General features: G+C 47.5%; 1 protein-coding gene across 18 annotated transcripts in view; it reads right to left on the minus strand.

The window, feature by feature from the left end:
* fancm (FA complementation group M) overlaps positions 1–17462 on the minus strand; it is a 93575-nt gene that overhangs the window by 27127 nt on the left and 48986 nt on the right. For 4 of the 18 annotated variants that reach the window (XM_081347400.1, XM_081347408.1, XM_081347404.1 and 1 more), the window contains exons 15-18: positions 16677–16904; positions 15828–15984; positions 14611–15176; positions 10024–10324 (exon numbers count right to left, since the gene is read on the minus strand). In XM_081347400.1, coding sequence (XP_081203526.1) covers positions 10024–10324; positions 14611–15176; positions 15828–15984; positions 16677–16904 — 1252 coding nt within the window. The remainder of the gene's footprint in view (positions 1–10023; positions 10325–14610; positions 15177–15827; positions 15985–16676; positions 16905–17462) is intronic. The other 14 variants (XM_081347401.1, XM_081347397.1, XM_081347398.1 and 11 more) reach the window with 13 other exon arrangements.

Consider the following 17462-nt stretch of genomic DNA (forward strand, 5'->3'; position numbering starts at 1 on the left):
TAAACAAGCTACAGTTAGTCCAAAATGCCGCCGCTAGAGTTCTTACTAGATCAAGAAAGTTTGACCATAACACCAATTTTATCATCACTACATTGGTTACCTATAAAGTTCCGTATTAATTACAAGGTATTGCTACTGACTTATAAAGCCCTAAACGGCTTAGCTCCAGTTTATTTAACGGATCTTCTATCGCCCTATAATCCATCGCGCTCTTTAAGATCACTAAATTCAAGGCTTTTGGTCATTCCTAGGATATCCAGATCCACCAAAGGAGGGAGATCATTTTCACATTTAGCTCCAAAACTCTGGAATAGCCTTCCTGATACTGTTCGTTTCTCAGATTCGCTCTCCCAGTTTAAAACTAGATTAAAGACGCATCTCTTCAGCCAGGCATTCATATAATATTTTAATCTTACAGTTAAATCCGGTCTCTACTTCATAAACGCCAGAGGAGAACTGGCCCCCGACTGAGCCTGGGTTCTCCCAAGGTTTTTTTTTTTTCTCCATTAGGTCACCTGATGGAGTTTTTCGGTTCCTTGCCACTGTTGCCTTTGGCTTGCTCAGTTGGGGATACTTAAATTGATTAATCGATTCAACAGTGCTATTGATCTGCATTACCAAACGTGGATGTTTTGCACCAGAAACAAACACTGATGTACTATTTTATTTAATACTGTGAAGCTGCTTTGATACAATCTGTATTGTGAAAGGCGCTATATAAATAAAGTTGACTTGACTTGACTTGATTACAGTAACAGAGAGTGTCAGGCTTTACAGCAGATCTAGAATAAAGTTTTTGTCCAGATAAAGTTAGTTTTGATTGATTCACTTCTGTTGCAAAGATCATTAGTGATTAACTTTGGGGCCGCTAACACGACACCGTTCTAACAGAAAAAAACGTTCTAACAGAGAACATGTAAACACTTGATCGGATTGAAAACCGAAACTGAAAGGACTGAGCATGTGCAATGACGTTGAAATAAATAGCGTAATGACGTATGATGCACAGAACGGAATTCCGATTTAAAGCTTGTGACATATAAACACGCACATCAACCCATTCACGTTTAGCGTTCATGTAAACACTACGTTCAGATTCATCAATCGGAAGAAATTCAATCTGAATGAAACAAAAGTTGTTCATGTAAATGTAGCCATTGATGTAGCCATTGAGTCATGTGATCATGAGCAGTGTTGGTAATCAGATTACGTTTTCAAGTAACTAGTAAAGTAACGCATTTTTCAATTTACAGCAAAATATCTAAGTTACTTGTTCAAATAAGTAACGCTAGTTACTTTTTCACATTTATTGACTGACAGCTATCCTGTCCCCATGTTGAGAGAAAAAAAGTGAGGAGGTGTTGTGTGTGCAGCTGTGCGCTGTGTAAACATGATGTTTATTTTAGTTTTAGACTAAATATGAACATGCATTAACTATGTCCAATGTCTTAGCTGCTGACCTTCAATGATCTAATTGAACCATCCTAATAAGCAAAAATGACTTTAGATTTAGAAATAAGAGTGTTGAAATTTCTTCCCCTATATCCTATTGTTCTTAAATCCAGAACAGCAGCTGAAAGGTTTGTTTGAGCGGCGCCCTCTACTGTACACTACTGTACTCTACCTCTACTGTACACTACTGTACTCTACCTCTACTGTACACTACTGTACTCTACCTCTACTGTACTCTACCTCTACTGTCCTCTACCTACTGTCCTCTACCTCTACTGTCCTCTACTGTACTCTACTGCCCTCTACCTCTACTGTACTCTACTGCCCTCTACCTCTACTGCCCTCTACCTCTACTGTCCTCTACCTCTACTGTACTCTACTGCCCTCTACCTCTACTGCCCTCTACCTCTACTGTCCTCTACCTACTGTCCTCTACCTCTACTGTCCTCTACTGTCCTCTACTGCCCTCTACCTCTACTGTACTCTACCTACTGTCCTCTACTGTACACTACTGTACTCTACCTCTACTGTCCTCTACTGTACACTACTGTACTCTACCTCTACTGTCCTCTACCTACTGTCCTCTACCTCTACTGTCCTCTACTGTCCTCTACTGCCCTCTACCTCTACTGTACTCTACTGCCCTCTACCTCTACTGCCCTCTACCTCTACTGTCCTCTACCTCTACTGTACTCTACTGCCCTCTACCTCTACTGCCCTCTACCTCTACTGTCCTCTACCTACTGTCCTCTACCTCTACTGCCCTCTACCTCTACTGTACTCTACTGCCCTCTACCTCTACTGCCCTCTACCTCTACTGCCCTCTACCTCTACTGTCCTCTACCTACTGTCCTCTACCTACTGTTCTCTACCTACTGTCCTCTACCTCTACTGTCCTCTACTGCCCTCTACCTCTACTGCCCTCTACCTCTACTGCCCTCTACCTCTACTGTCCTCTACCTCTACTGTCCTCTACCTCTACTGTACTCTACCTCTACTGTACTCTACTGCCCTCTACCTCTACTGCCCTCTACCTCTACTGTCCTCTACCTACTGTCCTCTACCTCTACTGCCCTCTACCTCTACTGTACTCTACTGCCCTCTACCTCTACTGCCCTCTACCTCTACTGCCCTCTACCTCTACTGTCCTCTACCTACTGTCCTCTACCTACTGTCCTCTACCTACTGTCCTCTACCTCTACTGTCCTCTACTGCCCTCTACCTCTACTGTCCTCTACCTCTACTGTCCTCTACTGCCCTCTACCTCTACTGTCCTCTACCTCAACTGCCCTCTACTGCCCTCTACCTCCACTGTACTCTACCTCCACTGCCCTCTACCTCCACTGCCCTCTACCTCCACTGCACTCTACCTCCACTGCACTCTACCTCCACTGCACTCTACCTCCACTGCACTCTACCTCCACTGCACTCTACCTCCACTGTACTCTACCTCCACTGTACTCTACCTCCACTGTACTCTACCGCACTCTATTGTACTATACCTCTACTATACTCTACTGTACTCTACCTCCACTATACTCTACCTCTACTGCACTCTACCTCTGCTGTACACTACTGTACTCTACCTCTACTGTACTCTACTGCCCTCCACCTCTACTGCACTCTACTGTATTCCACCTCTCCTGCGCTCTACCTCTACTGTACCCTACCTCTACTGTACTCTACCTCTACTGCACTCTACTGTATTCCACCTCTCCTGCGCTCTACCTCTACTGTACCCTACCTCTACTGTACTCTACCTCTACTGCACTCTACTGTACTCTACCTCTACTGTACTCTACCGCACTATTGTACTATACTCTACCTCTACCTCTACTGTACTCTACTGCACTATTGTACTATACTCTACCTCTACTGTACTCTACTGCACTCCACTGTATTCCACCTCTACTGCGCTCTACCTCTACTGTACCCTACCTCTACTGTACTCTACCTCTACTGCACTCTACTGTACTCTACCTCTACTGTACTCTACCTCTACTGCACTCTACCTCTACTGCACTCTACTGTACTCTACCTCTACTGTACTCTACCTCTACTGTACTCTACCTCTACTGCACTCTACTGTACTCTACCTCTACTGTACTCTACCGCACTATTGTGTTATACTCTACCTCTACTGTACTCTACCTCTACTGTACTCTACCTCTACCTCTACTGTACTCTACTGTACTCTACCTCTACTGTACTCTACTGCACTCTACCTCTACTGCACTCTACCGTACTCCACCTCTACTGCACTCTACCGTATTCCACCTCTACTGCACTCTACCGTATTCCACCTCTACTGCACTCTACTGTACTCCACCTCTACCGTACTCCACCTCTACTGTACTCCACCTCTACTGCACTCCACCTCTACTGCACTCCACCTCTACTGTACTCTACCGCACTATTGTACTATACTCTACCTCTACTGTACTCTACCTCTACTGTACTCTACTGCACTCTACCACACTATTGTACTATACTCTACCTCTACTGTACTCTACTGTACTCTACCTCTACTGCACTCTACCGTATTCCACCTCTACTGCACTCTACCGTATTCCACCTCTACTGCACTCTACCGTATTCCACCTCTACTGCACTCTACCGTACTCCACCTCTACTGCACTCTACCTCTACTGCACTCTACCTCTACTGTACTCTACCTCTACTGTACTCTACCTCTACTGTACTCTACCTCTACTGTACTCTACCTCTACTGTACTCTACTGCACTCTACCTCTACTGCACTCTACCGCACTATTGTACTATACTCTACCTCTACTGTACTCTACCTCTACTGTACTCTACCACACTATTGTACTATACTCTACCTCTACTGTACTCTACCACACTATTGTACTATACTCTACCTCTACTGCACTCTACCGTATTCCACCTCTACTGTACTCTACCTCTACTGCACTCTACCGTATTCCACCTCTACTGCACTCTACCGTATTCCACCTCTACTGCACTCTACCTCTACTGCACTCTACCGTATTCCACCTCTACTGCACTCTACCTCTACTGCACTCTGCCGTATTCCACCTCTACTGCACTCTACCGTACTCCACCTCTACTGTACTCTACTGCACTCCACCTCTACTGCACTCCACCTCTACTCCACTCCACCTCTACTCCACTCCACCTCTACTCCACTCCACCTCTACTGCACTCCACCTCTACTGTACTCTACTCTACTCCACCTCTACTGTACTCCACCTCTACTGTACTCCACCTCTACTGCACTCCACCTCTACTGTACTCCACCTCTACTGCACTCCACTTCTACTGCACTCCACCTCTACTGCACTCCACCTCTACTGCACTCCACCTCTACTGCACTCCACCTCTACTGCACTCTACTGTACTCCACCTCTACTCTACTCCACCTCTACTGTACTCCACCTCTACTGTACTCCACCTCTACTGTACTCCACCTCTACTGTACTCCACCTCTACTGTACTCCACCTCTACTGTACTCTACTGTACTCCACCTCTACTGCACTCTACTGCACTCCACCTCTACTGCACTCCACCTCTACTGCACTCCACCTCTACTGCACTGCACTCCACCTCTACTGCACTCCACCTCTACTGTACTCCACCTCTACTGTACTCTACTGCACTCCACCTCTACTGTACTCCACCTCTACTGTACTCTACTGTACTCCACCTCTACTGCACTCCACCTCTACTGCACTCCACCTCTACTGCACTCTACTGCACTCCACCTCTACTGCACTCCACCTCTACTGCACTCCACCTCTACTGCACTCCACCTCTACTGCACTCCACCTCTACTGTACTCTACTGCACTCCACCTCTACTGTACTCCACCTCTACTGTACTCTACTGTACTCTACTGCACTCTACCTCTACTGCACTCTACCGTACTCCACCTCTACTGCACTCTACCGTATTCCACCTCTACTGCACTCTACCGTATTCCACCTCTACTGCACTCTACTGTACTCCACCTCTACCGTACTCCACCTCTACTGTACTCCACCTCTACCGTACTCCACCTCTACTGCACTCCACCTCTACTGCACTCCACCTCTACTGTACTCTACCTCTACTGTACTCTACCGCACTATTGTACTGTACTCTACCTCTACTGTACTCTACCTCTACTGTACTCTACTGCACTCTACCACACTATTGTACTATACTCTACCTCTACTGTACTCTACTGTACTCTACCTCTACTGCACTCTACTGTATTCCACCTCTACTGCACTCTACCGTATTCCACCTCTACTGCACTCTACCGTACTCCACCTCTACTGCACTCTACCTCTACTGCACTCTACCTCTACTGTACTCTACCTCTACTGTACTCTACCTCTACTGTACTCTACCTCTACTGTACTCTACCTCTACTGTACTCTACTGCACTCTACCTCTACTGCACTCTACCGCACTATTGTACTATACTCTACCTCTACTGTACTCTACCACACTATTGTACTATACTCTACCTCTACTGTACTCTACCACACTATTGTACTATACTCTACCTCTACTGCACTCTACCGTATTCCACCTCTACTGTACTCTACCTCTACTGCACTCTACCGTATTCCACCTCTACTGCACTCTACCGTATTCCACCTCTACTGCACTCTACCTCTACTGCACTCTACCGTATTCCACCTCTACTGCACTCTACCTCTACTGCACTCTACCGTATTCCACCTCTACTGCACTCTACTGTACTCGCCCTCTACTGTACTCCACCTCTACTGCACTCCACCTCTACTGCACTCCACCTCTACTGCACTCCACCTCTACTGTACTCCACCTCTACTGCACTCCACCTCTACTGCACTCCACCTCTACTGCACTCCACCTCTACTGTACTCCACCTCTACTGTACTCCACCTCTACTGTACTCTACTGCACTCCACCTCTACTGCACTCCACCTCTACTGTACTCTACTGTACTCCACCTCTACTGTACTCTACTGTACTCCACCTCTACTGTACTCTACTGCACTCCACCTCTACTGCACTCTACCTCTACTGTACTCTACTGTACTCCACCTCTACTGCACTCCACCTCTACTGTACTCTACTGTACTCCACCTCTACTGCACTCCACCTCTACTGTACTCTACTGCACTCCACCTCTACTGTACTCCACCTCTACTGTACTCTACTGCACTCCACCTCTACTGCACTCCACCTCTACTGCACTCCACCTCTACTGTACTCTACTGCACTCCACCTCTACTGCACACTACTGTACTCCACCTCTACTGTACTCTACTGTACTATACCTCTACTATACTCTACCTCTACTGCACTCTACTGTACTCCACCTCTGCTGTACTCCACCTCTGCTGTACTCCACCTCTGCTGTACTCCACCTCTGCTGTACTCCACCTCTACTGTACTCTACTGCACTCCACCTCCACTGCACTCCACCTCTACTGCACTCTACCTCTACTGTACTCTACTGTACTCCAACTCTACTGCACTCCACCTCTACTGTACTCCACCTCTACTGTACTCTACTGCACTCCACCTCTACTGTACTCTACTGTACTCCAACTCTACTGCACTCCACCTCTACTGTACTCTACTGTACTCCACCTCTACTGTACTCCACCTCTACTGTACTCCACCTCTACTGTACTCTACTGCACTCCACCTCTACTGTACTCCACCTCTACTGTACTCTACTGTACTCCACCTCTACTGCACTCCACCTCTACTCCACCTCTACTGCACTCCACCTCTACTGTACTCCACCTCTACTGTACTCCACCTCTACTGTACTCCACCTCTACTGTACTCCACCTCTACTGTACTCCACCTCTACTGTACTCTACTGCACTCCACCTCTACTGCACTCTACTGTACTCCACCTCTACTGTACTCCACCTCTACTGTACTCTACTGTACTCCACCTCTACTGCACTCCACCTCTACTCCACCTCTACTGCACTCCACCTCTACTGCACTCCACCTCTACTGTACTCTACTGCACTTCACCTCTACTGCACTCCACCTCTACTGTACTCTACTGCACTCCACCTCCACTGCACTCCACCTCTACTGCACTCTACCTCTACTGTACTCTACTGTACTCCAACTCTACTGCACTCCACCTCTACTGTACTCTACTGTACTCCACCTCTACTGTACTCCACCTCTACTGTACTCCACCTCTACTGTACTCTACTGCACTCCACCTCTACTGCACTCCACCTCTACTGTACTCCACCTCTACTGCACTCTACTGCACTCCACCTCTACTCCACCTCTACTGCACTCCACCTCTACTGCACTCCACCTCTACTGCACTCCGCCTCTACTGCACTCCGCCTCTACTGCACTCCGCCTCTACTGCACTCCGCCTCTACTGCACTCCGCCTCTACTGCACTCCACCTCTACTGCACTCTACTGCACTCTACTGCACTCTACTGCACTCTACTGCACTCTACTGCACTCTACTGTACTCTATTGTACTCTATTGTACTCTACCTCTACTGCACTCCGCCTCTACTGCACTCCGCCTCTACTGCACTCCACCTCTACTGCACTCTATTGTACTCTATTGTACTCTATTGTACTCTACCTCTACTGCACTCCGCCTCTACTGCACTCCACCTCTACTGCACTCTATTGCACTCTATTGCACTCTATTGTACTCTATTGTACTCTATTGTACTCTATTGTACTCTATTGTACTCTACCTCTACTGCACTCTACCTCTACTGCACTCCGCCTCTACTGCACTCCGCCTCTACTGCACTCCGCCTCTACTGCACTCCGCCTCTACTGCACTCCGCCTCTACTGCACTCTACCTCTACTGCACTCTATTGTACTCTATTGTACTCTATTGTACTCTATTGTACTCTATTGTACTCTATTGTACTCTATTGTACTCTATTGTACTCTATTGTACTCTATTGTACTCTATTGTACTCTATTGTACTCTACTGCACTCTACCTCTACTGCACTCCACCTCTACTGCACTCCACCTCTACTGTACTCCACCTCTACTGCACTCCACCTCTACTGCACTCCACCTCTACTGCACTCCACCTCTACTGCACTCCACCTCTACTGTACTCCACCTCTACTGTACTCCACCTCTACTGTACTCCACCTCTACTGCACTCCGCCTCTACTGCACTCTATTGTACTCTACCTCTACTGCACTCCGCCTCTACTGCACTCCGCCTCTACTGCACTCCGCCTCTACTGCACTCCGCCTCTACTGCACTCTACTGCACTCTACTGCACTCTACTGCACTCTATTGTACTCTATTGTACTCTATTGTACTCTATTGTACTCTATTGTACTCTACCTCTACTGCACTCTACCTCTACTGCACTCCGCCTCTACTGCACTCCGCCTCTACTGCACTCCGCCTCTACTGCACTCTACTGCACTCTACTGCACTCTACTGCACTCTATTGTACTCTATTGTACTCTATTGTACTCTATTGTACTCTATTGTACTCTATTGTACTCTACCTCTACTGCACTCCGCCTCTACTGCACTCCACCTCTACTGCACTCTACCTCTACTGCACTCTACTGCACTCTACTGCACTCTACTGCACTCTACTGTACTCTATTGTACTCTATTGTACTCTATTGTACTCTACCTCTACTGCACTCTACCTCTACTGCACTCCGCCTCTACTGCACTCCGCCTCTACTGCACTCTACCTCTACTGCACTCTACTGCACTCTATTGTACTCTATTGTACTTTATTGTACTCTATTGTACTCTACCTCTACTGCACTCTACCTCTACTGCACTCCACCTCTACTGCACTCCACCTCTACTGCACTCCACCTCTACTGCACTCCACCTCTACTGCACTCCACCTCTACTGCACTCCACCTCTACCGTACTCCACCTCTACTGCACTCCACCTCTACTGTACTCCACCTCTACTGTACTCCACCTCTACTGTACTCCACCTCTACTGTACTCCACCTCTACTGCACTCCACCTCTACTGCACTCTATTGTACTCTACCTCTACTGTACTCTACCTCTACTGTACAGGAGTAAATTAGCATTACCTTCAGCCTGAGGATTATTCATTTCACTTTTGGTGTGAAAGGGCCTTAACATTTGCCAAAATGAAAACTTTTGTTGTTGTTATTAAAAAAACAAACAAGCAAGCCCAGCCCAGGTGACAAAAAGTAACGCAAAAGTAACTAAGTAAATAGTTTATGAAAAAGTTTATAAAAAGTAACTAAGTAATGCATTACTCTCTCACTCACACACACACACACACACACTCACTCACTCACTCACTCACTCACTCACTCACTCACTCACTCACTCACTCACACACTCACTCACTCACTCACACACTCACACACTCACACACTCACACACTCACACACTCACTCACACACTCACACACTCACTCACACACTCACTCACACACTCACTCACTCACACACTCACTCACACACTCACTCACACACTCACTCACACACTCACTCACACACTCACACACTCACTCACACACTCACACACTCACTCACACACACTCACTCACACACTCTCTCACCAGGTTTGCTGCGCTCGCTCTGCACGATCACACACACGCGCTCGTACTCCTCCTGCAGCCGCTGGATGCGCTCCGTCAGGCGTCTGCGGTTCTGAACGCTCGAGACCTCGGACTCGCTCTGCAAATCCACACACATGCGGCTGCTCACGATGAAGTCTGCGCTGACCAGAGAACACACCTGAACCTGCAGGCCGTGGCGCAGACGCAGACGAGACACGACCTCTGACCCTGCGCTGATGCAGCGGCCGTCCACTAACACTCTCAGAGGAGCGTCTGACACACTCCGGATCGACTTGTTCGCCTGCAGATGAAACACATGAAACACCGTTAAATACCCTATATTGCCAAAAGTTTTGGGACGTCTGCATCTCACGCTTTACCCCACTGCATCCCACGCTTTACACCACTGCATCCCACGCTTTACACTACTGCATCCCACGCTTTACCCCACTGCATCTTACGCTTTACACCACTGCATCTCACGCTTTACACCACTGCATCTCACGCTTTACACCACTGCATCTCACGCTTTACACCACTGCATCTCACGCTTTACACCACTGCATCCCACGCTTTACACCACTGCATCCCACGCTTTACCCCCACTGCATCCCACGCTTTATACCACTGCATCCCACGCTTTACACCACTGCATCTCACGCTTTACACCACTGCATCTCACGCTTTACACCACTGCATCCCACGCTTTACACCACTGCATCTCACGCTTTACACCACTGCATCCCACGCTTTATACCACTGCATCCCACGCTTTACACCACTGCATCTCACGCTTTACACCACTGCATCCCACGCTTTACACCACTGCATCCCACGCTTTACCCCCACTGCATCTTACGCTTTACCCCACTGCATCTTACGCTTTACCCCACTGCATCCCATGCTTTACACCACTGCATCTCACGCTTTACACCACTGCATCTCACGCTTTACCCCACTGCATCTTACGCTTTTCACCACTGCATCCCACGCTTTACACCACTGCATCTCACGCTTTAAACCACTGCATCTCACGCTTTACACCACTGCATCCCACGCTTTACACCACTGCATCCCACGCTTTACCCCACTGCATCTTACGCTTTACACCACTGCATCCCACGCTTTACACCACTGCATCCCACGCTTTACCCCACTGCATCCCACGCTTTACCCCACTGCATCCCACGCTTTACACCACTGCATCTCACGCTTTACTCCACTGCATCTCACGCTTTACACCACTGCATCTCACGCTTTACACCACTGCATCTCACGCTTTACACCACTGCATCTCACGCTTTACACCACTGCATCTCACGCTTTACACCACTGCATCTCACGCTTTACACCACTGCATCTCACGCTTTACACCACTGCATCTCACGCTTTACCCCACTGCATCCCACGCTTTACCCCACTGCATCTCACGCTTTACACCACTGCATCTCACGCTTTACACCACTGCATCTCACGCTTTACACCACTGCATCTCACGCTTTACACCACTGCATCTCACACTTTACACCACTGCATCTCACGCTTTACCCCACTGCATCCCACGCTTTACACCACTGCATCTCACGCTTTACCCCACTGCATCTCACGCTTTACACCACTGCATCTCACGCTTTACACCACTGCATCCCACGCTTTACACCACTGTATCTCACGCTTTACACCACTGCATCTCACGCTTTACCCCACTGCATCCCACGCTTTACACCACTGTATCTCACGCTTTACACCACTGCATCTCACGCTTTACACCACTGCATCTCACGCTTTACACCACTGCATCCCACGCTTTACACCACTGCATCTCACGCTTTACCCCACTGCATCTCACGCTTTACACCACTGCATCTCACGCTTTACCCCACTGCATCCCACGCTTTACACCACTGCATCTCACGCTTTACCCCACTGCATCTCACGCTTTACCCCACTGCATCTCACGCTTTACACCACTGCATCTCACGCTTTACACCACTGCATCTCACGCTTTACACCACTGCATCTCACGCTTTACACCACTGCATCCCACGCTTTACACCACTGCATCTCACGCTTTACCCCACTGCATCTCACGCTTTACACCACTGCATCTCACGCTTTACACCACTGCATCCCACGCTTTACACCACTGCATCTCACGCTTTACCCCACTGCATCTCACGCTTTACACCACTGCATCTCACGCTTTACCCCACTGCATCCCACGCTTTACACCACTGCATCTCACGCTTTACCCCACTGCATCTCACGCTTTACACCACTGCATCTCACGCTTTACCCCACTGCATCCCACGCTTTACACCACTGTATCTCACGCTTCACACCACTGCATCTCACGCTTTACCCCACTGCATCCCACGCTTTACACCACTGTATCTCACGCTTTACACCACTGCATCCCACGCTTTACACCACTGCATCTCACGCTTTACCCCACTGCATCCCACGCTTTACACCACTGCATCTCACGCTTTACCCCACTGCATCTCACGCTTTACACCACTGCATCTCACGCTTTACCCCACAGCATCTCACGCTTTACACCACTGCATCTCACGCTTTACACCACTGCATCCCACGCTTTACACCACTGCATCTCACGCTTTACACCACTGCATCCCACGCTTTACACCACTGCATCTCACGCTTTACACCACTGCATCTCACGCGCTTTACACCACTGCATCTCACGCTTTACACCACTGCATCTCACGCTTTACACCACTGCATCTCATGCTTTACACCACTGCATCTCACGCTTTACTCCACTGCATCTCACGCGCTTTACACCACTGCATCTCACGCTTTACACCACTGCATCTCACGCGCTTTACACCACTGCATCCCACGCTTTACACCACTGCATCTCACGCTTTACACCACTGCATCTCACGCTTTACACCACTGCATCTCACGCGCTTTACACCACTGCATCTCACGCTTTACACCACTGCATCTCACGCTTTACTCCACTGCATCTCACGCTTTACCCCACTGCATCCCACGCTTTACACCACTGCATCCCACGCTTTACCCCACTGCATCCCACGCTTTACACCACTGCATCTCACGCTTTACCCCACTGCATCTCACGCTTTACACCACTGCATCTCACGCTTTACCCCACTGCATCCCACGCTTTACACCACTGCATCTCACTGCACCCCGCGCTTTACTCGACTGCATCCCACGCTTTACACCACTGCATCTCACGCTTTACCCCACTGCATCCCACGCTTTACACCACTGCATCTCACGCTTTACCCCACTGCATCCCACGCTTTACACCACTGCATCTCACGCTTTACCCCACTGCATCTCACGCTTTACACCACTGCATCTCACGCTTTACCCCACTGCATCCCACACTTTACACCACTGCATCTCACGCTTTACCCCACTGCATCTCACGCTTTACCCCACTGCATCCCACGCTTTACACCACTGCATCTCACGCTTTACACCACTGCATCCCACGCTTTACACCACTGCATCTCACGCTTTACCCCACTGCATCTCACGCTTTACCCCACTGCATCCCACACTTTACACCACTGCATCTCACGCTTTACCCCACTGCATCCCACACTTTACACCACTGCATCTCACGCTTTACCCCACTGCATCTCACGCTTTACCCCACTGCATCCCACGCTTTACACCACTGCATCTCACGCTTTACCCCACTGCATCCCACGCTTTACACCACTGCATCTCACGCTTTACCCCACTGCATCTCACGCTTTACACCACTGCATCCCACGCTTTACCCCACTGCATCCCACGCTTTACACCACTGCATCTCACGCTTTACCCCACTGCATCTCACGCTTTACACCACTGCATCTCACGCTTTACCCCACTGCATCCCACGCTTTACACCACTGCATCTCACGCTTTACACCACTGCATCCCACGCTTTACACCACTGCATCTCACGCTTTACACCACTGCATCTCACGCTTTACACCACTGCATCTCACGCTTTACACCACTGCATCCCACGCTTTACACTGCACTTGGTGATGTAAGGCTTGGATGCAGCTGCTCAGCCATGGAAACCCACTCCATGAAGCTCTCTACGCAGTGTTCTTGAGCTAATCTGAAGGCCACAGAAGTTTGGAGGTCTATAGCTGTTGACTCATTAGAAAGTTCTGTGCACTGTGAACCTCAGCATGCGCTTACCCGCTCTGTGATTTTACATGGCCTACCACTTCGTGGCTGTTGTTCCCAATTGCTTCCACTTTGTTATCATACCAGTAACAGTTGACTGTGGAATATTTAGTAGTGAGGAAATTTCCCGACTGGAATGGACTTAGGGCCTATTGCACAGGTGGCAACCGATCACGGTACCACGCTTGAGTTCACTGAGCTCCTGAGAGCGACCCGTTCTTTCACAGATGTTTGTAGAAGTGTCAGCATGCCGAGTGCTTGATTAATACAACTGTGGCCATGGAAGTGATTGGAACTCCTGAATTAAATGATTTGGAGGGCTGTCCCAATACTTTTGGCAATATAGTGTATGTAGACATGCATGATGAGCTGCTGCGTGTCTCATTGGAGTCTCACCGGTTTCTCCATGTGGAAGTCGAGCTCTTCCGACAGCGAGGCCTGATCACTGAGTCTCTGCCGCTTCTGGAGACACTGAGGGACTTTAAACACAGAGTCTCGTCCCTCACACTCCTCCTCTTCCTCACTCGAGTCCTGAACACGCACGATCCGGGAGCGTTTGCTTCTCTCCGGCTGAACCGTGGCGTTCGCCGCTCGGATACGAACCCTGCGGCGCGTGGCGTAGAGTTTCCGGCCGTCGACGTATGAGTCTTCAGCGATCAGCTCCACGGGCTCTTCATCACACACACTATCCTCCTCATCTTCCTCTTCACTGCCATCAAACACAAAGCTGTCTTCTGCGTACGTCTCGTCCTGTTCTGGCACCTGCGGCTCACACAAACACAGAGTTTGATTGGATAACAGTCGAAACAAGATATGATGATTGTCCTGATCTTTAAAGAAGCGTATGGCACTCACCTGTGAGAAGACATTGACGTTATGTTTGGGTTTATACGTCATTCGAACTCGGTTCTGCACCGCTGGACTCCTTACCGACTTCAGATAGAACGCCTGCATCTCAGAGTCTGATGAAGGAAACATGACAGAATTTCAGAAATGGAAATGAACCTTACTTGATATTTCTTCTGAGACTGATATTTCTGCTTATTCTGAGAATAAAGACTATGACGTACCGATCAAAAATACAGTAAAACAGATATTATTCCAGTGTAAATCAGCTGTTTTCTATGTGAATATATAGTAAAGTGTAATTTATTCCAGTGATCAAAGCTGAATTTTTAGCATCATTACTCCAGTCTTCAGTGTCACATGATCCTTCAGAAATCACTCTAATATGATTTGATGCTCAAGAAACATTTATGATTATTATCAATGTTGAAAACAGTTGTGCTGATTCAGATTTCAGTGGAAACTGTGATACATTTTATTTTCCAGGATTCTTTGATGAATAGAAAGTTAGGATATAATCTTTTGTAAGATATCTTTACTGGCACTTTTGTTCAATTCTTGTTGTATAAAAGTATTAAAAAACAAACAAACTTTTGAGCAGCCGTGTGTGTGCCAGTGTGTGTTCAGCGGATCTCACCGTTCTGACCCTGAGAGCACTGGGTCGTGTGTGTGTGTGTGTGTGTGTGTTCAGCGGATCTCACCGTTCTGACCCTGAGAGCACTGGGTCATGTGTGTGTGTGTGTGTGTGTGTGTTCAGCGGATCTCACCGTTCAGACCCTGAGAGCACTGGGTCGTGTTGACCACAAACCCCTGCAGTGAACTGTTCTGTTCATCTCCATCATCTTCATCTGACGAAACCTCTTCGTCTTCCGAGAGTTCGGCCTCCTCGTCCAGAAACTGCCGGGCCTTGCGACGCAGAACCTTCTGGAAGACATTTAATATTCAACAATATTATTGATCTCCTGCATTCACAACATTATATTAGAACTGAACTGAGCTGGAAGATGACATCATGGTTTTCTCCAGAGCGGCTATATATATATATATATATATATATATATATATATATATATATATATATATATATATATAGATAGCCTAAGGCACACCTGTGCAATAATCATGCTGTCTAATCCGCATCTTGATATGCCACACCTGTGAGGAGGATGGATTATCTCGGTAAAGGAGAAGTGCTCACTAACACAGATTTAGACAGATTTGTGAACAATATTTGAGAGAAATAGGCCTTTTGTGTACATAGATAAAGTCTTAGATCTTTGAGTTCAGCTCATGAAAAATGGGGGCAAAAACAAAAGTGTTTCGTTTATAATATTTTTCATTGTATATAAATGAACTAAATTAATAACGTTTTTACAACAAAAATGAACCATCACTGAACTTACTTAAGCTGGACTGTGATGCTATTTTCTTCTAGAAACAAACTTTGTTGCATTATTTTCCTGTTATCTCTGTAAAGCTGCTTTGAAACACTCTGTATTGTAAAAAGCGCTGTATAAATTAAGGAGACTCGACACAGTAAATGATGCGTGATAATCAAAGGCATGGCGCTGCTTCTGTGTGTTTCAGTGTTCGTGTTCCAGTGGTGTGTGACGTACGTGAGGCTTTCTGCCGTGACGGGGCTTCACGTCTCTGGGCCGATGAAGGGTGACCTCCTGAAAATCATCACTGTCCTCCGACTGAAAAACAGAAGGACTAAATAAAACAATGGCGAAAACACGTCGTTCACGCGAGCAACTGAACCGCAGTCGTACCGTGTTTAACGCAGCGGCGGGTTTCCTGCGAGCTTGAACGGGAGACTCCACGTCACTGCAGATCTTTGACTGCTGCGGAGACACACACACACACACACACACACACACACGTTTGGCATCACTTCTAAATCGCTCTTTATCTCAGCATGAGAAACTTGCTGCTTTAATCCAAAGATGCAAATTAAACTTGTGTGAATAGTCAGGACATGGCATAAACTTCTGCACATCAAGCAGTGTTTCCATCCCATGTTTTCAAGAGAACAAAATCATCACTTCCTGGGAAACTGGCGCAAAATATCAGTAATAAGAGATAGAATGTTGAACAAACAGTGAAGCCCGTGACTCTTCTCTCCTACATAAGATATCACTATGAACGCAATAAATGAATGCAATTGTGAGAGACATTATGATACTAAACGCTTTACAGTAAGGTCCCATTAACTAACATTTAACTAACAATGAGCAATGCATTTGTTACAGAATGTATTAATCTTAGTTGATAAAAATAAAGCTGTGTCAGCTCAGATCCATTAAACAATATTAACATTTGATTTTAACAATGAATCAGTAAATGATAAAAGTATCATTAACTAAGATTAATAAATGATTAGAAGTGTTAACTAACATCAA

This window comes from Scardinius erythrophthalmus (assembly GCF_964197995.2).
Source record: "Scardinius erythrophthalmus genome assembly, chromosome: 19".
In the NCBI taxonomy this organism is placed as follows: domain Eukaryota; kingdom Metazoa; phylum Chordata; class Actinopteri; order Cypriniformes; family Leuciscidae; genus Scardinius; species Scardinius erythrophthalmus.